Source organism: Nerophis lumbriciformis, linkage group LG08 (genome assembly GCF_033978685.3).
Source record: "Nerophis lumbriciformis linkage group LG08, RoL_Nlum_v2.1, whole genome shotgun sequence".
In the NCBI taxonomy this organism is placed as follows: Eukaryota; Metazoa; Chordata; class Actinopteri; order Syngnathiformes; family Syngnathidae; genus Nerophis; species Nerophis lumbriciformis.
The window spans coordinates 9,549,336-9,574,856 of record NC_084555.2 but is presented as its reverse complement, the minus strand read 5'-3'; the positions used below and the strand labels follow the sequence as shown (position 1 = coordinate 9,574,856).

Sequence of the window (25,521 nt, the reverse complement as noted above, 5' to 3'; positions counted from 1 at the left end):
CATATGGTTCCTAATCTTAAAATGTAGAAAACATTCAGCTACAAGAGTGGCCTGGGGTTGAACAGTCCAAGTGATAAAGCTTTGCATTTACGGTAAAAGTGTCATCTTGTCTCATCAGTCTTGTACATATTAGTCTTTAATTACTAGTTTATATTTTTAGTTAATTGTTCATATTTAATGTTTACTTTGTACAAAGAGAGCGCAGTCTACTGAAGTTAAATTCTCAATAGTTTTCCCCTTTGAAAGACGCAAGGGAAATTCCTTCCATTTCACCATGTTGCTACAATGATCTTCACTGTTTTCATGCTGTTTCAGCAGTGCACCTATGTTGACCCAATCCAGCTGTCCCTCGGCTGCCAGTTTTTAGGACTTTTTGGAAAATAATTTGCAGCAAAAGCAATAGACTGCATCTTTACTTCTTGAATAAGTCAGCCAGCTACGCATGACTTTTTCTCCATTGACTAGCTGTCTGTAGGTATAATGATAATGAAAACTTCGGCCATCATGCCGTTTGGGGAATGAAAAGTTCTCCTTAATAGACAGTGGTCCTCTGATCACCTGCTCAGTCCTGTCTGAATCTGAGAGGAAAGAAGGCCACTCAGCTGGGTCAACTGGCGGAGCTGATGATGGTCCATGGTGTGAAGGGGACGTTGTGTTGGAAGTTGCTGAGGAAGTGACCAAAGAAAGACAATGACTAAAAAAGAAGGACCTATAAGGTCATTAAATTGCACTGTTGGACATAATTATTAATCTCAGAATGTTCTGCAGTACAATGAGCAATTACAAAGGGTGTTTTGCAGTTAACTTACTAGATAAATCAGCTGTGGTTTCAGACATGGAGGGGACAGTGGGCACAGAGGGTGGAGGTGTGTGAGAGAGCACTGTAGAGGATGGAGATGGACCTAAGATGAAATACATACATACATACATATAGGCACACATATTAATGAGATACTTTGACTATATTAATTTCCCTTCAAGTGTAATGTTTATACTAAGAAATTAAATGTATACTGTATGGTGACAGTCTTTTCCTCACCTGATTCATCACTCACAGCTGAGCCTGAGGATGTGGACTGGCTCTGGGCTGATTCTGTGCCTCCAAAGTATTTTAACAATGCTCCTGGGGAAGTTTCACATAACTTATGAGTTGATGTAAAAAATAATGTTTATTTTACTCAAATAAATTACCGTGCTCTGCTGCAAACAATTTGTGCAAACAACATTTCTCACTAGTAACCTGATGCTAAAAACATATTGCTAGCACCTGATGCTAAAAACATATTGCTAGCTAGCTAACGTCACCTAGCTAAAGCTAAGTACAGCTACAAATCTCTTTGATAAACTTTTTATTACCAAGTCATGCAAACATACCTTTATCATGGCATTTTTTCTCCTCTTCCACTTTCTTCTTCTTCCTTTTTTCTGCACCTGAAGGATATGTCCTTTTTTGTGACATTGTTTTGCCTCTATCTGCGCTTTTGATGCCCAGTGCGCACTGGCATTGCACGGCGGGCGGCAAACGTCACAGGTGCAGCAGAGGCGCAGTTTTACATTTAAAGAGAGGCAGGAAGAATCACTAGGCCTAGAACAGCAGCAGCACTCTGTTGACCTAAAATTGTGTTTTTGTACAATAATATATCTTTGATCATTTAGAAATCATCAGTCAGACTCGTACATGCAAAAAATAAAAAATAAGAAATTTTTGTTAATTGCTTTTGGGGGCCCCCTGGTGGCCGCGGGGCCCTAAGCAAGCGCTTAGTACACTTATGCCTTGGGCCGGCTCTGGTTACACCTGTAAAAACTGGAACAGGCTCTTTGACAGTTCATTATTTTGACCTTTCACACACCTCTTCTTTATCTCCGTTTTCGTCACCGTCAAGACCTGCTCAAGACCCCCAAATGTCCAGTGTAACAACAGAGAGCCACCCGTCGCTGTCTCCACGTCGCTCGTGATGAAAATTCAGGGATTTGCTGCAGGAAACTGAAACCATACACAGGGAAATCTTAGCAGGAAGGACGATAACAAACAAAATCACCCATTTGTCCACCACTTGTTTAAACGAATAAGCCGTGAAACAACCTCGTTAATAGCATTGTTTTGTGTGTAAGTGTGCCACTTGTCTGCGTGCGTAACGCCTGCAGCAAAGTCGTATCGTGCCTATTAAAAATATTCAACTGACATTGTGATTCATCCATCGTGGAGGTTTTAGTGCTGCTTCAGGAACAGGAACGCAACGCTTTCTACTTCATCTTAATATGCAGATCCAGTGTACAGAGAGCTCCCCTTTCAATTATTCAGCATGCATTTTTAGTGACACTACTGTCGTTAATTAGTTGCACACTTGACCACGAGAAGTGAATTTTCGCCAAGCCAGAATTCATATTTAGAAATCGAATCTTGTAATAGCATTAACAAACATGTTCCTTAATGGGTATTTTTTTTTTAAACAAAGCCCTTTAGAATGGAAGAAAACATCCCTATAGTCACCTTTACACTCGTTTTACCCAATATAGTAGACATAATCATAGTACCGTATTTTCCGGACCATAGGGCGCATTGGATTATTAGGCGCACTGCCGATGAGTGGGTCTAGTCAGGTCTATTTTCATACAAAAAACGCACCGGATTATAGGACACAATATTTATATTTTTTTCTAAATGAAAAACACTTCCTTGTGGTCTACATAACATGTAATGGTGATTTTTTTGGTCAAAATGTTGCATGGATTATGTTTTACAGATCATCTTCAAGCCGCTTTCTGACAGTCGCTTCAGGATGCGCCGTTTTGTGGGCGATCTTATTTACGTGGCTCACCTTCGGCAGTGTCTTTTCTCCGTCATCTTTGCTGTAGCGGTGTAGCGTGCAAGGACGGGAGTGGAAGAAGTGTCAAAAGATGGAGCTAACTGTTTTAATGACATTCAGACTTGACTTAAATCAATAACGGAGCAGCATATCCTCATCTGTGGCTCACTAGCGTAATAACAAGGCCAGAAAAACCGTCTGACCGGAACTCTCTAAAAACTAAAGTTCATTGAGTGGATAATGTACACTCACTACACCGGTATGTTTTAGCTCTTCAATGACGAGTTTACGGACAGATATCAGTAAGAACTTTACACTACTTTATATTAGAAATGGCAACAGTGGAGGATGCATGTCACATAACAAGAAGATAGAGAAAAAGAAGAAGCTTATCGACTTCGGATTCGGCACGGACTACAAAAGCGGACGCGCAAATTTTCAGAACTTATGCAGATGCTAAATACAGATCAGCAGGTACCAGAAGGTAGGAAAAGTTGCTTTTGCATAATATTGCAAAACAAAACGCCAGATAATATGTCTTACCTTATACACACACCATAATAATACAAAAGCACAGTAGAATCCATCAAGGGGTGCAGTTTCATAGCTTACCAAGGTTGTACTTAAACAGTTTGATAGATTTTTGAGCGCCATGTGTAATGTTCTATATTTTCAATGGAACATATAACATTTTGGTGTTGTTTACTTGAGTCATATTGCAGTCTACACGCATCTCTTATGTGTGACTGCCATCATATTGCAGTCTACACTTATCTTTTATGTGTGACTGCCATCATATTGCAGTCTACACGTATCTCTTATGTGTGACTGCCATCATATTGCAGTCTACACGTATCTCTTATGTGTGACTGCCATCTACTGGTCACACGTATCATTTCACCATGTACCAAATAAAATAGCTTTGAGGTCGGTAAGCACAACCAAAATGATTCCGTACATTAGGCTCACCGGGTTATGAGGCGCACTGTCGAGTTTTGAGAAAATGAAAGGATTTTAAGTGTGCCCTATAGTCCGAAAAATACGGTACTCATAATATACCGTACATAAATAAGACATACTATACAGTACTGTAGACTCACACACACAGTTCTAAAACCCAATTGCTAACATGTGAAAATACTGCAACTTGTTCAGTGGTGATCTGCTGTGCAACACAGTACAGTGCATCTGGAAAGTATTCACAGCGCTTCACTTGTGGCATCGTATTCAAAAAGACACATCAACAAAGTATTGAGCAAATCCTGTGAATACTTATTTACATGTGATTTTTTTTTTATTGTTTTATTGCTAATAAATTGTCATTATGGGGTACTGTGTGACGAATTGTGAGGACAAAAAATATGTCATCCTTTTTTAGAATAAGGCTGTAACATAAGAACATGTGGAACGTGTGAAGCGCTGAGAATACTTTCCGGAAGCACTTACAGTTCCTTAAATTTGTTCGAGTTCAAATAAAGTTAAAGTTAAAGTTAAAGTACCAATGATTGTCACACACACACTAGGTGTGGCGAAATTATTCTCTGCATTTGACCCATCACCCTTGATCACCCCCTGGGAGGTGAGGGGAGCAGTGGGCAGCAGCGGTGGCTGCGCCCGGGAATCATTTTGGTGATTTAACCCCCAATTCCAACCCTTAATTCCAATTCAAACCAAAAATAGCCATTTTTATGCTTGAATACGCTTAATTTAGACAAACAATATATACAATTCGTTAAAAATTGAGTAAAGATCAGTGAATATATTTTGAAAGGCTGCAATATTCAAGACCTGAATTGGCGAGGGACAACTGTATATAAACACCAGACACCCACAGGACCGCAATATATCGATGGCAGTGGGCTTTGTGATGATTAATGACATCATCGTCCGATTAACAAAATTGTCCATGGGAGAGACAAAAAGTGAGCAAAAGACATGAAAAGCGCTTTACGGTGGCGGGTCTCGTTAAATCAGGACCAGCTACTCGTTGGAAAGAGCAATATGGCTCAGTTAACAAAAGTCTCTTCACTCCATTTGTCGCTAATCTCTTATTTGAAAAATAATAGCTAGAAGGGTCTGAATACTCGATTAATTGTCAACACCGATCCCTCCTGCTAAGTCTTCTTATTCTCTGGCAGACATAGGCCTTGATCTACTATGACCGAAATACCACGCACTAAATAATGTGTGCAAACTAAAAAAAAATGTGTCTACTATTAGTGGGTATGTCGCGTGCGATTTACCAAGACTGCGTATACAATTGATAACTGGTGCGGACCGCCTTATTTAAATGAATGCTATACGGCTTTCACCACGGAGAAACTCATTTACTCCACATTCATGTTATCATGTTCCAACCCTGTGGAGTTTTGCTGTTTTCAAATATGCAACAGACAAGCACCACTTTTTTCTGGGCATTTTAAAAGCAGTCCTGCAGTGCATCAACCTTAAAACACACCTTTTTTTTTTAGCACGCTGGATAATGCAGCCACCAACTGTGAGCGGGCATTCAAATGCTACAACCGCAACTAAATGCATAAGAAGTTGTTTTGATACATATGACAAAACAAACTTCATTAACCTCTTAAAGGCCTACTGAAATGCGATTTTCTTATTTAAACGGGGATAGCAGGTCCATTCTATGTGTCATACTTGATCATTTCGCGATATTGCCATATTTTTGCTGAAAGGATTTAGTAGAGAACATCGACGATAAAGTTCGCAACTTTTGGTCGCTGATAAAAAAGCCTTGCCTGTACCGGAAGTAGCAGACGAGTATCGTGACGTCACAGGTTGTGGAGCTCCTCACATCCGCACATTGTTTACAATCATGACCACCAGCAGCGAGAGCGATTCGGACCGAGAAATCGACAATTTCCCCATTAATTTGAGCGAGGATGAAAGATTTGTGGATGAGGAAAGTGAGAGTGAAGGACTAGAGGGCAGTGGGAGCGATTCAGATAGGGAAGATGCTGTGAGAGGCGGGTGGGAGCTGATATTCAGCTGGGAATGACTAAAACAGTAAATAAACACAACACATATATATACTCTATTAGCCACAACACAACCAGGCTTATATTTAATATGCCACAAATGAATCCCGCATAACAAACACCTCGCCCCTCCCGTCCATATAACCCGCCAATACAACTCAAACACCTGCACAACACACTCAACCCCACAGCCTAAAGTACCGTTCACCTCCCCAAAGTCCATACAGCACATATATTTCCCCAAAGTCCCCAAAGTTACGTACGTGACATGCACATAGCGGCACGCACGTACGGGCAAGCGATCAAATGTTTGGAAGCCGCAGCTGCATGCGTACTCACGGTACCGTGTCTGCGCATCCAACTCAAAGTCCTCCTGGTAAGAGTCTCTGTTGTCCCAGTTCTCCACAGGCCAATGGTAAAGCTTGACTGTCATCTTCCGGGAATGTAAACAATGAAACACCGGCTGTGTTTGTGTTGCTGCAGTCGGCCGCAATACACCGCTTCCCACCTACAGCTTTCTTCTTTGCTGTCTCCATTGTTCATTGAACAAATTGCAAAAGATTCACCAACACAGATGTCCAGAATATTGTGGAATTTTGCGATGAAAACAGACGACTTAAAAGCTGGCCACCATGCTGTCCCAAAATGTCCTCTACAATCCGTGACGTCACGCGCTGACGTCATCATACCGAGACGTTTTCAGCAGGATATTCCGCGCGAAATTTAAAATTGCCCTTTAGTAAGCTAATTGGCATGTGTTGCAATGTTAAGATTTCATCATTGATGTATAAACTATCAGACTGCGTGGTCGGTAGTAGTAGGTTTCAGTAGGCCTTTAAGGCCCAAGCTGTTTGTTTACATGCTTTTTTTTATTTCTCTTTGCTATTTGGGCTTATTGGACCCTAATTAGAATAAAAACTAAGAATCATCTTTTTATATGATGTACTTAGTCCATAAGTAACAAACGTGTACTTCATGTTTAGTGACATGCTAATTCTTATTTTTACACTTTTTTTTCTCCAAATTCCATTGTATGTTATACTCTTCTGACACCACCAGATGGCAGTATAAGTGTCCACATAAGCCCATAAGACCCCAATTTAGTAGTGTACACAATTTTGGAAATAAGAGCCAAAAGGTGCTGTCCACGCATGTGGCCATCTAAGCCTTTAGAGGATACAACTTTTTTTAACCAGCCCCTTAAGTCAACCAGCAGGTCTAAAATTATAAAATAATATTTCTGAATGGACAACATGTTGACAAGGTTACGTGTGCAGCGCGATAACTTCCTTTCTCACAGCCATTTCTAAATATAGACCAAAAACAACAGCCGCAGAACAGTTTTAGTCTTAATAAATCATTATATTTGCATTAGTGTGGGCGTTCTGATGATCAGCATATATTCTGCACATATGTGTAGACAGGCCTGCAAATTGATGGCGCTCCTTATTTTGCTCAATTAAGAGATGCAATGTTCAGTTTATTTGCTTTTGCGGGTGCTGTCATGTTTGCACATGTTTTAATATACGTACAACTTTAATAGATCAGGTGCATTATAATGTGGATTTGTTGCTATCAATCAGTCAATCAATGTTTATTTATATAGCCCTAAATCACAAGTGTCTCAAAGGGCTGCACAAGCCACAACGACATCCTCGGTACAGAGCCCACAAAAGGGCAAGGAAAAACTCACCCCAGTGGGACGTCGATGTGAATGACTATGAGAAACCTTGGAGAGGACCGCATATGTGGGTAAACCCCCCCCCCTCTAGGGGAGACCGAATGCAATGGATGTCGAGTGGGTCTGACATAATATTGTGAGAGTCCAGTCCATAGTGGATCCAACATAATAGTAAGAGTCCAGTCCATAGTGGGGTCAGCAGGACACCATCCCGAGCGGAGACGAGTCAGCAGCGCAATGGAAAACAGAATCTGACTGTCATCCTCGACAGCACACTTTCCTTTCAAGCCCACATAAACAGCATTACTTTCATCGACGGAACATTAATCGTCTTCGCCCATCCCTTACCCCACATACTGCTGCCATACTAGTCCATAGCCTGGTCACCTCTCGCCTGGACTACTGCAACTCTCTCCTGTTTGGTCTCCCTCACAAGTCACTTCACAAACTTCAGCTTCTCCAGAACTCTGCAAGCCCGGATAATCACCAAAACCCCTTCAATCCAGCACATCACCCCTGTTCTGCAGCAACTCCACTGGCTACCCATCAAACATCGTATCCACTTTAAAATAATTCTCCTCACTTTCAAAGCCATCCAAAACCTCTCTCTGACCTGATCCATGTCGCCACGCCCTCACGTTCCCTGAGATCCTCTTCATCCATCCATCTCACTGTCCCTTTATTTAAACTGTCCACCATGGGTGCCCGAGCTTTCAGCCGCTCTGCCCCACATCTTTGGAACTCTTTGCCACCAGACCTTCGTAACTTGGACTCAATATCCCTCTTCAAATCAAGACTCAAAACACACCTATTCATTGTAATCATCTTTTCTTCTCTATCTTTGTTGTTGTTATTATTGCATACTTGCCAACCTTGAGACCTCTGATTTTGGGAGGTGGGGGGGTGGGGGGCGTGGTCGGGGTGGGACGGGGGCGTGGTTGAGGGTGGGGGCGTGGTTAAGAGGGGAGGAGTATATTGACAGCTAGAATTCACCAAGTCAAGTATTTCAAACATATATATATATATATACATACATATACATATATATATATATATATATATATATATATATATATATATATATACATATATATATATATATATATATATATATATATATATATATATATATATATATATATATATATATATATATATATATATATATGTCTTAATAAGGTTATCCAAAAAATAGTGCTCGATACTGTAGTAGAGCGCAATATATGTATGTGTGGGAAAAAAATCACAAGACTACTTCATCTCTACAGGCCTGTTTCATGAGGGGGTTCCCTCAATCTCCTGATGATTGAGGGAACCCCCTCATGAAACAGGCCTGTAGAGATGAAGTAGTCTTGTGATTTTTTTCCCACACATACATATATATATATATATATATATATATATATATATATATATATATATATATATATATATATATATATATATATATGTATACATCCTGAAAATATGCAAACAAAACTGTGTTTAGATAATTGATACTTCAAACTTGCATAAATAAATCTTAAGGAATATAACATAACTTGGCTTCTGAGAGCTTCAAAATGTAATGAATAAAATGCTAAAGTTGTTGATAAACAAACAATTATTTTAATAATTAAATATGGTCATTTTAAATTCATTATTATGATCATTTAAAATTAATTATTTCCAATATGTTTATTTTAATGTATAATTCTATGGCTGGATGTAATAAGGAGTCAGAAAAAATACAAATAAAAATACAATTAATTTTTATGTTTTTAAAAATATAGTAAAAATGTATTTAGTTTTTTTTTTTTTTTAATTAATAAATATAATTATTTATAGGTAAGATAAACATAATAATACAATTGATCTCTAGTCTGGATGATTTCGTTTTTGTCACCCTGTGGTCCTCACTCAGGTCCGCATGGAGCTGGAGGGGGCGTGGCCTCCAGCTCCGCCTGAAAATCGGGAGATTTTCGGGAGAATATTTGTCCCGGGAGGATTTCAGGAGAGGAGCTGAATTTCGGGAGTCTCCCGGAAGATTCGGGAGGGTTGGCAAGTATGTATTATTGTTGTTTTTATCCAATTTGATTTTATTGTTTTGATTTTGTACGGTGTTCTTGAGTGCCCAGAAAGGCGCCTTATAAATACAATTTATTATTATTATTATTATTAAATTACTCACTAAATATTGCAACAAAATTAGCAACACTGATCCCTCCTGATATGTCTTCTTATTCTCTGGCAGACCAGGTGCGAATGAGGTGTGTTGAGAAGCAGAGTTAATATGCCATCTACTCTACAGTCGCAGACAGTCCCATTATAGTGTGTTTATTAGCGATGGTGAACAGAGTGAAATCTATTTGCTTCGGTCCAGATTGGTAAAATAACAATATGCGTATGGGAAACACCGGAGACATTTCAGCATCTTGTCTTTGTCAAAATTCCTATTCTCTTCCTGGTAATTGAAGCATCTTTGAGGTCTGGGAATGTTCTCTTCCAGCATTTGTTTGCCATCAGCACAATTGACAACATGCACTCTGCTGCCAGTGATTTGAATGGCGCATACTCGCATGCTTGTTAGATGGAAACAGCTGTCAGGGGCGATAGCTACAGGGTGACTCACCGATCATTTCCCTGTTCTAGTCTCGCTCTCGCTGTGACCTCCAGGAAAGTCAAATTATTCTGTTGCACTTACACCTGAATAAGAGCTCCGGTTGAGCGTCGGGCATTGAAACCCTGACACGTTCAATGGTAATGTTGACTTTCTCCTCTCTTTATTTTCCACAGACTGCCACAGCTTCTCATCTGTGTTGACTGATGGGTGTCTTGTGTGATGTGTGTTATTATTCTTAGTGCACTTTCAAAGCTGACTTCTTTTTAGGTATGACTCCTTGCATACTTGTGTGGAAGGCGTGCAGAGACGTACACACACAGTAGTAACCGTAGCAACGTGTGTAGTAGAACAACAATGCACCTTTACAATGCATTTCAAAAGAACGATGCTACGACCGTCATACCTTTTTAATCAGATTAATCACACTTTTCAAATTTGATTAATCAAGATTGATCACTATAAGTATAAATGTAGTTTAATAATTGAATATCAAAATGTTTATTAAATATAACTGTTATTATTATTATAGACCAGTAGTTCTTAACCTGGGTTCGATTGAACCCTAGGGGTTTGGTGAGTCGGCCTCAGGGATTCGACACACCCGACTCATCGTGTAAATGTGTCAGGTTCAAACACTGATGACATCTATGAAACAGACGAGAAGCAAGGAATTATGCAGAGACAGAGTTAAATTTGGCTCAATTGAAGCTTAGAGGTGACAGAGCTTTCACCGCTGCTGCTCCCGAGCTCTGGAGCGACCTGCCTCTGAGTGTTAGACAGGCCTCCTCCTCTCTTCCTGTTTTTAAATCTCTCTTAAAAACATACTTTTATTCCATGGCTTTTAAAGGGGAACATTATCACAATTTCAGAATGGTTAAAACCATTAAAAATCAGTTCCCCGTGGCTTATTATATTTTTCGAAGTTTTTTTCAAAATTTTACCCATCACATAATATCTCTAAAAAAAGCTTCAAAGTGCCTAATTTTAACCATCGTTATAAACACCCGGCCATTTTCCTGTGACGTCACATAGTGATGCCAACACAAACAAACATGGCGGAAAGAACAGCAAGCTATAGCGACATTAGCTCGGATTCAGACTCGGATTTCAGCGGCTTAAGCGATTCAACAGATTATGCATGTATTGAAACGGATGGTTGTAGTGTGGAGGCAGGTAGCGAAAACGAAATTGAAGAAGAAACTGAAGCTATTGAGCCATATCGGTTTGAACCGTATGCAAGTGAAACCGACGAAAACGACACGACAGCCAGCGACACGGGAGAAAGCGAGGACGAATTTGGCGATCGCCTTCTAACCAACGATTGGTATGTGTTTGTTTGGCATTAAAGGAAACTAACAACTATGAACTAGGTTTACAGCATATGAAATACATTCGGCAACAACATGCACTTTGAGACTGCAGACATCAATTAATATATTCTGTAGACATACCCTCATCACGCTCTTTTCCTGAAAGCTGATCTGTCCAGTTTTGGAGTTGATGTCAGCAGGCCAGGGTTTAGCTCGCTCGTCTGCGGGAACAAACTGCCGCCATTGCTTGCCGTGCTACCGAGGACCTTTGTCCCTGAATTTCTCACACACTCCGGCAGATTCAATGGGGGTCTGGAGGCAGATTTCTTCTCTGTCGTAGCATAGCTTTCGTCGGTAAAGTGTGCGGAACAAACGTCTAATTTCTTGCCACTTTCGCATCTTTGGGCCACTGGTGCAACTTGAATCCGTCCCTGTTCGTGTTGTTACACCCTCCGACAACACACCGACGAGGCATGATGTCTCCAAGGCACGGAAAACAGTCGAAAAAACGGAAAATAACAGAGCTGATTTGACTCGGTGTTTGAGAAAATGGCGGATTGCTTCCTGATGTGACGCCACGTTGTGACGTCATCGCTCCGAGAGCGAATATTAGAAAGGCGTTTAATTCGCCAAAATGCACCCATTTAGAGTTCGGAAATGGGTTAAAAAAATATAGGGTCTTTTTTCTGCAACATCAAGGTATATATTGACGCTTACATAGGTCTGGTGATAATGTTCCCCTTTAACACTGAGTGATATCCATCCTGCTATGGCGCGGCCACCGCTGCTGCTCACTGCTCCCCTCACCTCAAGGGGGTGGAACAAGGTAATGGGTCAAATGCAGAGGGTTTTTTCACCACAACTAGTGTGTGTGTGACTATCAGTGGTACTTTAACATTATCAATCAATCAATCAATCAATCTTTATTTATATAGCCCTAAATCACAAGTGTCTCAAAGGGCTGCACAAGCCACAACGACATCCTCGGTACAAAGCCCACATACGGGCAAGGAAAAACTCACCCCAGTGGGACGTCGATGTGAATGACTATGAGAAACCTTGGAGAGGACCGCATATGTGGGTGACCCCCCGCCCCTCTAGGGGAGACCGAAAGCAATGGATGTCGAGTGGGTCTGACATAGTATTGTGAGAGTCCAGTCCATAGTGGATCCAACATAATAGTAAGAGTCCAGTCCATAGTGGGGCCAGCAGGACACCATCCCGAGCGGAGACGGGTCAGCAGCGCAGAGATGTTCCCAGCCGATGCACAGGCGAGCGGTCCACCCCGGGTCCCGACTCTGGACAGCCAGCACTTCATCCATGGCCACCGGACCTGTGCCCCCCCCCCCTCAAGGAAAAGGGGAGCAGAGGAGAAAAGAAAAGAAACGGCAGATCAACTGGTCTAACAGGGGGGCTATTTAAAGGCTAGAGTATACAAATGAGTTTTAAGATGGGACTTAAATGCTTCTACTGAGGTAGCATCTCTAATTGTTACCGGGAGGGCATTCCATAGTACTGGAGCCCGAATAGAAAACGCTCTATAGCCCGCAGACTTTTTTTGGGCTCTGGGAATCACTAATAAGCCGGAGTTCTTTGAACGCAGATTTCTTGTCGGGACATATGGTACAATGCAATCGACAAGATAGGACGGAGCTAGACCGTGTAGTATTTTATACGTAAGTAGTAAAACCTTAAAGTCACATCTTAAGTGCAGCTTAATGTTGACTCATTGTTGACAAACCACAAGCAGGCTGATGGTCAGCTACTGAAGGCACATGTGGTGACCTTGACTACTGAGGAAGGTGAAGGTGATGGAGTGGTCATGTAAGTTTCCTCCGCACCTGAACCCAAGCGAGAGGCAGGAAGTAAGTCGGACCAGCACAAAGTGTCTTAGAAACACCAGTTGACTGGAGCATGCCATCCATTTCAAAACTGTCCAAACACACTTTGAGGTTTGTCAGGCGGTCTCTGTAGCAATTAAGCCAGTGGGCACATCTAACCCACACACATTTTTCCTTCCACCCCCCTTTTTGCATCTTCAACACTGCCCCGTAGCCTCCTGGCTAACAGACGTGACTCACACCCACCCCGACCAAGCCGGGCCCGGGCCGCTTATCGCCTCGGCGCACACACAAGAGCGGCGACGAGCTCGTGCGCCCGCCCACGCGCGCCTTCACACACACGCCTCTGTGCACGACGGCGTCCGGTTGTGTGTTTAAAGTGGCATCCCGCTTGCTCCCCTTGCGCCTGTCAGCGGCCGCCGTGGCGCTGCTGCCTAACGAGCACAGCCTCCGCCCGGGCGTCTCGTCGGACTGACCGGAGCCGACTGGCTACGAGGGGCTAATTGCTGCTACCTGCCTCAGCTTCACTCCTGTGACTCCTCCAGACTCCTAGCGGGGATGCTGCGATTCCCAAAGGCCTCCGAAGACAAACAAACCTGAGCGGGCGGATCGATGGCGGATACAAGTCTTAACAATCAGCGCGGCTGATTAAGATTCGCTGCAAAGAGTGTGTGTGTGAAGGTGTTTGCACCCCCCACCCCTCCTTCTACATCCACTACTACTTCTTCAGTGCCAGCTTGAATCTGCAGCCAGTCCCTAAGTGAACTGTTTATGTGATTTTGATTAAGAGCATCGCAGACTCCAGGGGCGTCCTTTAGAACACAGCTGCACACAAATGCTCCCAACTAATTATTCCCACAGCATGTCTGCTCTGCAACATGGGAGCTGTGATGGCGTGCGGGCCTCCGAGTGCACACTGCTTGCTTTGTGGGGCGTTTTTTTTGTTGTTGATGCAGTTCAGTCATTTCTAAAAACAAGAATTTGCATGCTCAAATGTGTTTAGGATTTTCTCTAGGTTAAAAATATCGTCGGCCCCTCTACGAATTTGCTGACTTTTTTTTTTTGATTGTCACAGCCTAAAATACATCCATCCATCCATCATGTCCGTTGTGTCCTGAGCAAGACACTTCACCCTTGCTCCTGATGGCTGCTGGTTAGCGCCTTGCATGGCAGCTCCCTCCATCAGTGTGTGAATGTGTGTGTGAATGGGTAAATGTGGAAGTAGTGTCAAAGCGCTTTGAGTACCTTGAAGGTAGAAAAGCGCTATACAAGTACAACCCATTTATTATTATTATTTATTATTTACTACCGCTTGTCCCTTTTGGGGTCGCGAGGGGCATACTTGCCAACCTTGAGACCTCCGAATTGGGGGGGGGGTTGTGGAGGGCGGGGTCGACGTGGGCGGGCCGGGCCGGGGGGGGGGGGGGGGGGGGGGGGGGGGTTAAGGGGGGAGGAGTATATTTATAGCTAGAATTCACTGAAATTCAAATTTTTCTTTTATATTTATATATATATATATATATATATATATATATATATATATATATATATATATATATATATATATATATATATTTATAATATAAATATATATATATATATATATATATATATATATATATATATATATATAGTTTCACCTGCCATCATGGAAAGAAAAAAAATGTAAAAAGAAAGAAAAAAAAATTAAATTTTTTAATGTATCCAGTAATTATACTATATAGTTATTTTCCATTTAACTTCACCAGTTTTAGATTATTTTTATTCAAAATCGCTGAATTTTCACATTTGCCGTTCAAATACTGAGAAGAGACGGTGCGGTGATCAGCAGCCAGTTGAGGCACGTCACTCAATTGTGCCTCACCATGGATTGCGCAATGACTCGGCTAACTGCTGGCCTGCTGTGCAGTGAGACCGTATTGCTATATGAATTATATTATACATTTCCATAGTTTAGTTAGCTGAGGTATATAATGTACAGTGTATTTTGTCAACCACTGTATGTGTGTAAAGTATTTGTGCTGAGCAATCATAAAACGGCTGCGAAGACGCACTGGCTGAGGCTCGCATAATCCCGCCTCCTGGTGCCGGTTAATGCACCTCCGCCGCAGACTGCACCCCCCGACGGGAGCGCCACACCGACCAAAGCCCACACCCAAACCCTCCACGTGCAAGACCGAATCCACCCAAAAAAAGTCCCTTAACAAGAAGCCAAAAAGTGCAAAAACAACATTGCTCGCGCCGGAGGAGCCGTGAACGACTGCAGGGACAAAACATTAGGTACACCTGCAGACTGCAGCACGGATTTCATATTTCATTCATTCACAACTCCTCCAACACGAACACTACTGTTCCCGCACTTATAAGTAAAAGTAAGACCATAATAACGTTTTTTTTATTAAATGTGCTTTTTTGTGTGCTACAGTTTGTATGTGTAAAGTTAAAGTTAAGTTAAAGTACCAATGATTGCCACACACACACTAGGTGTGGTGAAATTTGTCCTCTGCATTTGACCCATCCCCTTGCTCACCCCCTGGGAGGTGAGGGGAGCAGTGGGCAGCAGCGGCGCCGCGCCCGGGAATAATTGTTGGTGATTTAACCCCCAATTCCAACCCTTGATGCTGAGTGCCAAGCAGGGAAGAATGCTGGTATGAGCTTTTAAACATAACCCGTTAACTGCTGCCAATCAAATGGTGAATACGATACTCTTTAGGGTTCATATGTTTGTAAATCTGACTGTGATGAAGTCAGTGCCTCACCAGTCATGAACCTCACCGCACGTCACTGGCGTACCCCCATTTGAGAACCACTGCTTTAATGTACCCTCACTGTTGATTTGATTCTTCTCTAATCAACAAGCCCATACTAATCCACTGCATTTCTCCTTCTCTCCTCTCTCTCACGTGTTTTTGTTTTTCTTTCTCCCTGACTTACAACGGCGATCTAGACCAAGCATACAGGGAAAGGTCACGGTTGGTCGGCAAATAGCCTCCAAGCAATCAGCCTCGTCTCGCTGCGGCGGCCCACCGCCGTCCGTCCGTGTCGCCATCTCGCCGTCTTCCGTCATTCCCTGATGTGTTTACTCAGCCCTCATGGGGAGGGGGGGGGAGGGACACATCGCTTTGAAGTCTCCAGGTCTGGAGTCACTTGAAAGCCTCATTGTGCCGGTGACATTTGAGCGGCGGAGCAGCGTGACCCTGCAGGCCGCCGCCGTGTTTATACGCCGTGTATGTGTGCGTCGGAAGGGGATTGTCTCCTCCTGGTTGCTTCAGCTGTCCTCAAGGACTAGGGATGGGGGGCGGGGGGGAAGGGTGTATATTTGCCTTTGCAGCAAAGAGGATTGCCTTTCATCACATGAAAAACAGTATCCGCCCTTCAACCCCTAACCTCTCGGTCAACAATGGTGCCACTGGGACGCTGTGCCGCAGCTGATACCGCGTTATAAATACACGCCCTGTAACTCCATCCACTGTACCAGCAACTGTCACATTTCACGTTTTATTCTGGCATGCAAGGACGGCCTGCGTCACTGGTTCCACTTAATGGTCGTCCTGGTTGTCGTCATCAATGACACTAGTGTGTGTGTGTGTGTGTGTGTTCTGGCAATGCTTACTTAATGGGGACATCGCTCTGTTTACACAGTCACCTTTAGTGGACCTCTGACGCATACTTGTTTTTTCCGGGAGACTCCCGAATTTCAATGGCCCTCCCGAAAATCTCCCGGGGCAACCATTCTCCCGAATTTCTCCCAATTTTCACCCGGGCAACAACATTAAGGGTGTGCCGTGATGGCACTGCCTTTAGCGTCCTCCACAACCCCTGTCGACGCGTCCACTTTTTCACCATACAAACAGCGTGCCGGCCCAGTCACATGTTGTATGCGACTTCTGCGTACACACGAAAGTGACTGCAAGACATACTTGATCAACAGACATACAGGTCACACTGAGGGTGGCTGTATAAACAACTTTAACACTGTTACAAATATGCGCCACACTGTGAACCCACACCAAACAAGAATGACAAACACATTTCGGGAGAACATACCATACCATACCATACCAACTTTATTTATAAAGCCCTTTAAAGACAAGCACAGTTGAAAAACAAAGGGGTTGTACACCACAAAGAAATAGAGGCAAAGGACAGACTAAAAAATAACATTTAAAACAGAAATAAAAATACACATTTAAAAAGCAAATATAAATTACCCTAAGAACAGTTTGTTGGATAAAAACAGTTTAAAAGTTGAAAAACAGTTCAAAAAGTTAAAAGCTAAAAACAGTTCAAAGTCTCATGCTGGGTTAAAAGCCAGTGAATAAAAATGGGTTTTAAGAAGGGTCTTAAAAATAGCCAAAGAAGGGGCCTGTCTCACATGAAGAGGGAGATCGTTCCAGAGTTCCGAACCGTAACACAACATAAACACAACAGAACAAATACCCAGAATCCTTTGCATCCCTAACTCTTCCGGGCTACAATATACACCCCCGCTACCACCAAACCCCGCCCCCCCCCCCCCCCCCCCCCCAATCTCCCGAATTCGAAGGTCTCAAGGTTGGCATGTATGCTCTGATGGTATGGGGACAAAAAAAACAGGTCCCCTAAAGGGATAACCTTTTTAAATGATAGTCAGATCCATTCTGAAGATGCCTAAGTGATTTTTAAGCTTTGGCCTATAAAACATGTTTACTGGTTAGTTTGAGTGTGAGACATTTGCACAGCAGCCCCCTCATCGGGCTGTAGCTGGTACTGCACTCGCTGTTTTTTTTTTTGAACAAATTTGTGTGAATTATGCAAAATGATTTAAATTTGGTCCACATGAACCATAGTAACTCTTTTTCCCCAGTAAGAATGATCTGCACATTAATTCATCAATCCAAAGATTTTTTTAAAGACGTGTATGAGCTAACTAGGCAGTGGCCATTTTACCTAATTTTTTTATGCCTCCACAATCTGTAAAAAGGGTGGTCCCCACAAGTTATGATCAAAAATTTGGTCCCCATTCCAAATGATAACCAGTGTGTGTGTGTGTGTGTGTGTGTGTGTGTGTGTGTGTCTTGTGAATGTTGTTAACAGGTGTCCCGCTTACAGAACACCGCATGTGTCGTGATCTTGAACAGCTGCACCCAGACTGTGTGCAGAAGTGTCATAAGTGACCCTTGATCTACAACAGCATACTGTACAGTACAGCCTCCCAATGTTCCAAAATAACCTACTAAAAGTACAAAGTATCGGAATTTAGAGTGATTTTCACTGAAGGTTTAATCTGTTTCGAAGTCAAACTGTTACCATATGCAAACATTTAGATACGTTATTGATGACGTAGCGAGACCGGAGCGATGTCCGTATGCATAGGGGCGTATTTTGGAAAGCCTTCGCCATCGCACTAGATCAGTGGTTCTTAACCTTGTTGGAGGTACCGAACCCCACCAGTTCCATATACGCATTCACTGAACCCTTCTTTAGTGAAAAATATATATATATATATATTTTTTTTTCAAATTCAAGAAAAAGTCGTATGTTTTTTTGCTGGTGCACAAAATGAACCGTGCATGAACATCACCTTGTTCAAAGAACAAAACCAAACACAGTGCATGAACTCACAACAAATTACACACCTTACACACATTACCATGAATTGATTAACGTGGACCCCGACTTAAACAAGTTGAAAAACGTAATCGGGTGTTACCATTTAGTGGTCAATTGTACGGAATATGTACTGTACTGTGTAAACTGTACTGTGTATTCTCTTCCTTTGCAATCTGCTAGTAAAAGTTTCAATCAATCAATGAAAAAACCTGCAAATCAGATGGAAAATTAGAGGGAACATTGTTTGGGGGTATCCATAATACGCTGATAGGGAGAAGTTTTTATTTACACGATAAGTCGGATGTCTCTTTACCTCCGTGGCGGAGGCTCCACCGAACCCCTGAGGCCGACTCACCGAACCCCTAGGGTTCGATCGAACGCAGGTTAAGAACCACTGCACTAGATGCTAGAGCCAAGGGGGAGGAGTGAGAATTTGAATTGAGCCTAAAAGAAAAAGAAAACATGTAAATAAAATATAAAAAACTAGGGATGTTCCGAACAGGGTTTTATGAGATTGTCCGATACTGATCACATGTATTAACTGTCAATGTTTGATTTATATATGATAAGTGCTATTGACAGTTTAACAATATGTTAACCATTTAACCAAACGTGTTCCTTATTTTATTGTATAACATACAAAAACAAAGTCGGGAGGACACATTAACTGAACAAAAAAACAAAAGAGCACTGTCGACTGTCAAAGTCCTTCTGTGTCCAGGGAACTATCCCCCGAGTTTGTAAACATGAACAAAAACAACAAAAAATTAGTTTTGAGAAAATGAAAATATCAATGTAATCAGTTTAGTATCAATCATATCCTAACAGAGGTGGGTAGTAAAGCGCTACATTTACTCCGTTACATCTACTTGAGTAACTTTTGGGATAAACTGTACTTCTAAGAGTAGTTTTAATGCAACTTACTTTTACTTTTACTTGAGTATATTTATAGAGAAGAAACGCTACTTTTACTCCGCTACTTTTATCTACATTCAGCTCGCTACTCGCTACTAATTTTTATCGATCTGTTAATGCACGCTTTGTTTGTTTTGGTCTTTCAGACAGACCTTCAAAGTGCCTGCCTTACTGGTGACGTTTCACTCCGTTCCACCAATAAAATGCAGTCACTCGTGACGTTTGACTCCGTTCCACCAATCAGATGCAGTCACTGGTGACGTTGGACCAATCAAACAGAGCCAGGCAGTCACATGACCTGACTTAAACAAGTTGAAAAACTTATTGGGGTGTTACCATTTAGTGGTCAATTGTACGGAATATGTACTGTACTGTGCAATCTACTAATACAAGTTTCAATCAATCAATCAAAAGTGTGAAGGAAAAAAGACACTTTTTTATTTCAAACGTACATCCCGTCACAAGCCTAAAGACTGACTGCACAGTTCCTGTCTTCACAATAAAAGTGCCGCTCCATCGCGCCTGCGCTTTCAAAACAAGAGTCTCCGAAAGCCAGCGCAAACAAGCTAGCAAGCTACGGAATTTGCCGCCAATGTATTTCTTGTAAAGTGTGTGAAAACGAATATGGAAGCTGGACAAATAAGATACCAAAAACCAACCACTTTTATGTGGTATTAGACAGAAAGGAGGAACTTTTTTTCTCCTGCATTTGAAAACGTGGACGTTAAGCACTGCTGTCTGATTCCAATCAATGCAAGTCATCAGAATCAGGTAATACACCAATTTATATTCTTGTCAACATGAAAGAAAGGAATCTATATGTGTTAAACATGCATGTATATTCATTAAAACACCTTTAACATGTAAACAAAAACGGCAAAATAAATAAATATAAATGATATACTGTATATATCAATGTATGTGTATATATGTATATATATATATATATATATATATATATATATATATATATATATATATATATATATATATATATATAATATGTGTGTGTATGTTACTCATCAGTTACTCAGTACTTGAGTAGTTTTTTCACAACATACTTTTTACTTTTACTCAAGTAAATATTTGGGTGACTACTCATTACTTTTACTTGAGTAATACATCTCTAAAGTAACAGTACTCTTAATTTCTGGCTACTCTACCCTCCTCTGGATCCTAACCTTGGTATCGATTGAGAATGCAGTTTATTTGCCGCAATAGAGGCGATGAGTATCATCTTAGGGGAGTGGCTTCCCTCTGTGCGTGGCAGGGGTCGGCAACCCAAAATGTTGAAAGAGCAATATTGTACGATCTAGACCAAGCATACTAGTGTGCACTAGTGTGCCGTGAGATACAGTCTGGTGTGCCGTGGGAGATTATCTAATTTCACCTATTTGGGTTAAAAATATTTTTTGCAAACCAGTAATTATAGTCTGCAAATTGTGTGTTGTTGTTGAGTGTCGGTGCTGTCTAGAGCTCGGAAGAGTTACCGTGTAATACTCTTCCATATCAGTAGGTGGCAGCCGGTAGCTAATTGCTTTGTAGATGTCGGGAACAGCGGGAGACAGTGTGCAGGTAAAAAGGTGTCTAACGCTTAAACCAAAAATAAACAAAAGGTAAGTGCTCCTAAGAAAAGGCATTGAAGCTTAGGGAAGGCTATGCAGAACAAAACTAAAACGGAACTGGCTACAAAGTAAACAAAAACAGAATGCTGGACGACAGCAAAGACTTACTGTGGAGCAAAGACGGCGTCCACAATGTACATCCGAACATCACATGACAAACAACAATGTCCCCACAAAGACGGATAAAAACAACTGAAATATTCTTGATTGCTAAAACAAAATAGATGCAGGAATTATCGCTCAAAGGAAGACATGAAACTCCTACAGGAAAATACCAAAAAAAGAGAAAAAGCCACCAAAATAGGAGCGCATGACAAGAACTAAAACACTACACACAGGAAAACAGCCAAAAACTCAAAATAAGTCACGACGTGATGTGACAGGTGGTGACAGTACACCTACTTTGAGACAAGAGCTATAGTGATGCATGGTTGGTTATGGTTTAAAGTCATATCCAACAATTGCGACAACAACTCTTTACTGTCAACTGAGTTTCATTTTTTTAACGATTTCTGCTGGTGGTGTGCCTTCAGATTTTTTCAACGCTAAAATGTGCCTTGGTTCAAAAAAGGTTGAAAAGCACTGATATAGGTGACTAAGTATATTATTATTATTAATCAGTCAGCTTTTTGTCACTACATTTCTATATTGTTCTCTCTTCTCCTACAATGTTTTTAGATATATGTTATTGTTTTAGCAGACAGGTTCGGTGTTATTTGCACAAAGTATCGTTATTGGATCGGGATCGCCGATACCAGCCTGAATTTTACTTGGTATCGGATCGGAAAGAAAATCAGTATTAATCAAAGTTTACTCAAATAGCCCTTAATCACGAATGTCTCAAAGGGCTGCACAAACCACACAACATGTGCTTCTCTAGTTGTATTATTTGAATGTAGGATATTGTAAATAAAAACGTCTCTTTCGTCCTCAGGTGGAGATCGACAAGCTGGACTACCACCACTTCCTGCCGCTGTTCTTCGACGGTCTTTGCGAGACGACCCACCCTTATGAGTTCTTTGCCCGACAAGGGATCCACGACCTGCTGGAGCACGGCGGCCCCAAGATTCAGCCCGTCATCCCGCAGCTCATCATTCCAATCAAGAGTAAGTCTACACCAGGGACCAGCAGGGTCACTTCCATTCATGTATTTGTTCTGGATCTGAACTTTTATGATAAAACATTAATAAATACATAATTTACGGTACTGCGGAAGTAGCACAGCTTTCAATTCCTTATTTTTCTTTATTTTCCTTTATTCTTCCCCTTTTTTCTCTTATTTTTCCTTATGTTCTTTATTTTCTTGAATTGTTTACTTTTTCCCTTATTTTTCATTATTTTCCAATGTTTCTCTTTTCCCCCCTATTATTATTATCCCTTATGCTCATTCATTGTTTTATATGTCTTTATTTTCCCTATTTTTTTTTCATTTTCTCACATTTTGCAACATTTCACATTTTCCCCTTCCATTATCCCTTAGTTCCCTATTTTTTATTTGTTTTCCTTTACTTTTTACCTTTTTTTAAATCTTATTTTTTCTTATTATTGCTACAGTGCAATGACAATACAGTTCTATTGTGTTCCATTTCCCATTTTTTCTCTTAATTTTCTTTAGTTTCCCCTATTTTTTTTCATTTTCTCATATTTTGCAAAGTTTCCCATTGTCCCCTTCTATTATCCCTTAGTTCCCTATTTTGTCTTTGTTTTCCTTTACTTTCTACCTTTTTTTTTAACCTTATTTGTCCTTATTATTTCTATAGTATAATGACAATAAAGTTCCATTGCGTTCCATTTCCCATTATTTCTCTTAATTTTCTTTATTTTCCTTATTCTCTTTATCCTATTCATCCATGTTTCCTTTATCCCCATTAGTATGCCCTATTCTCCCACATGTTTCTTTGAATCTCCTTCCCCCCCTCATTTTTTCTTTATTTTGCTTAATTTTCCCTTTCCTTTTCGTATTTTTCCTCATGTTTCTCTATTTCCCCCTTTTTACCGTATTGTCCCTTATTTACCCCTTTTTTACATGTTTTTCTCTTAGTTAATTTTCTTTGTTTTCCCAATTTGTTTCTCTCATTTCCCCTTATTTCTATTTATTTCCTCCTTTTCCCTCCTTGTCCTTTATTTTCTTTTCATCTCCCCCCCTTTTTTACTTATTTTCTCCTATTTTCCCTTATTTTCCGGAAAGTTTCCCTAATTTTTAATGCAAAATTGACAGGGATGTGCCAAATAAAAAAATAGGAGAGATTTGACTTGGCTCATAATGCAATCAGTTTATATCATATGATAAAAAACAAGTGCTGTCATAAAATCTATCAAAAATACAGTATGTTAATTTTATCCAAGTGCCTTAGCTTTGTAAATATCATCATTTCTTCATCACTGACTGACAGGCTTGTGATCCTCTAAAAGTTGTATTGCATCTTTAATAAAAATGTAATATTCCGCTCTTGAATTATTAAATGTTTTGATGCCTCGCATTACATTTTAATCAGCCTTCTCTCATCTTATCCAAAATTGATATTGGTTTGACGTTGTTGTCAAAGGCTCTCAGTGCACATGTCATGTGGTACATCGCACATCTTTGTTAAACTGTCACTTGAAAAATTTGTAATTTTAATTTAGTCAGAGCGCTTATGTAGCAGTTATTGTTGTCTTTTAAGTTTCCTCATTCATCATTAGCACCCAACACGCATAATAATGTATGATAATATCTGTCTAAAACTAGCTGATGAATAAGTTGATTTTTTTTAATTGACACTTTAAGCCCTGTATCATTTTGACATTTAATGCAACAATATTTAGGTTTGATTGGAAAGAGCGCATGCAAAAAATAATACTTGTGATGCAACACACAACTTGGGTTAAAAAGCTCATTTTATCTATGAATTGAGTCTTATTCTCTGGATTCTTTACAGTGAAGTCAAATACCCCTGAAGTTTGGTAAAAATATGCCTTAAAAAAGTCATGCGACGTGTTGGCATATTTTGCTACTTGTCTGCATGTAGCTAGCATCAAGAAGATAAATAACATACTGGACATTGGAAGTTACGTGATGATGTAAGCGGAGTTGACTTCGACACGATAAAACACTAGCATTTGTTTTCCAACATACGCCTTCTTACTTGTTGCTAACTTTATTGTTGGAGGTCTTGTTGTTGTTGACATTAGTTGACTACTTTTTATACTTATATGCACAGGAATGTGGTTTCAAATTGGACAATATATATTTGCCTTATTAATGCTAATACAGAAATTAATTCTTGTTAAGTGTATGTGGTCAAATTTGTGTTTTATTCACTGAATACTTACTCTTACTCAAGTAATTATTTGGATTACTTTATTTTAGTTACTCGGTATACGAGTAGTTGTCTTTTTCCACTCTATACTTACGTTTACTCAAGTAAATATTTGGATTTATTTGTTTTAGTTACTTGATGTTTGAGTATTTTTTTCACTGAATAGTTACTCTTATTTAAGTAATTATTTTGATTACTTTTTTTTAGTTACTCGTTATATGAGTAGTTTTTTTTCCACTGTATATTTACGTTATGTGGATTTCTTCGTTTTAGTTACTTGGTACTTGAGTATTTTTTTCACTCAACACTCTTACTTAAGTTATTTGGATGGATACTTTTAGTTACTCTTTACTTGAGTAGTTTTTTTCACAGAACACTTACTCTTACTCAAGTACTTATTTTGATTACTTATTTTTAGTTACTCGGTATATGAGTAGTTTTTTTTTTCCCCACTGTATATTTACGTTCACTCAAGTAAATATTTTGATATCTTAGTTTTAGTTACTTGGTACTTGAGTATTTTTTCACTGAATACTCACTCTTACTCAAGTTATTTGGATGAATACTTTCTAGTTACTCGGTACTGGAGTAGTTTTTTCACTGAATACTTACTCAAGTAAATATTTGGATTACTTCTTTTTAGTTACTCGATATATGAGGGTTGTTTTTTTTTCCACTGTATATTTACGTTTACTCAAGTAAATATTTGGATTTCTTAGTTTTATTTACTTGGTACTTGAGTATTTTTTTCACTGAATACTCTTACTCAAGTTATTTGGATGGATAATGTTAGTTACTCTGTACTGGAGTAGTTTTTTCACTGAATACTTACTCTTACTCAAGTCATTATTTGTAT

General features: G+C 40.4%; 1 protein-coding gene across 1 annotated transcript in view; it reads left to right on the top strand.

Annotated features, from left to right (window-relative positions):
* pacrg (PARK2 co-regulated) overlaps window positions 1-25,521 on the top strand; it is a 575,139-nt gene that overhangs the window by 308,180 nt on the left and 241,438 nt on the right. Inside the window, exon 3 of the mRNA XM_061968211.2 lies at window positions 22,301-22,472. Within this exon, the coding sequence (XP_061824195.1) occupies window positions 22,301-22,472 (172 nt within the window). The remainder of the gene's footprint in view (window positions 1-22,300; window positions 22,473-25,521) is intronic.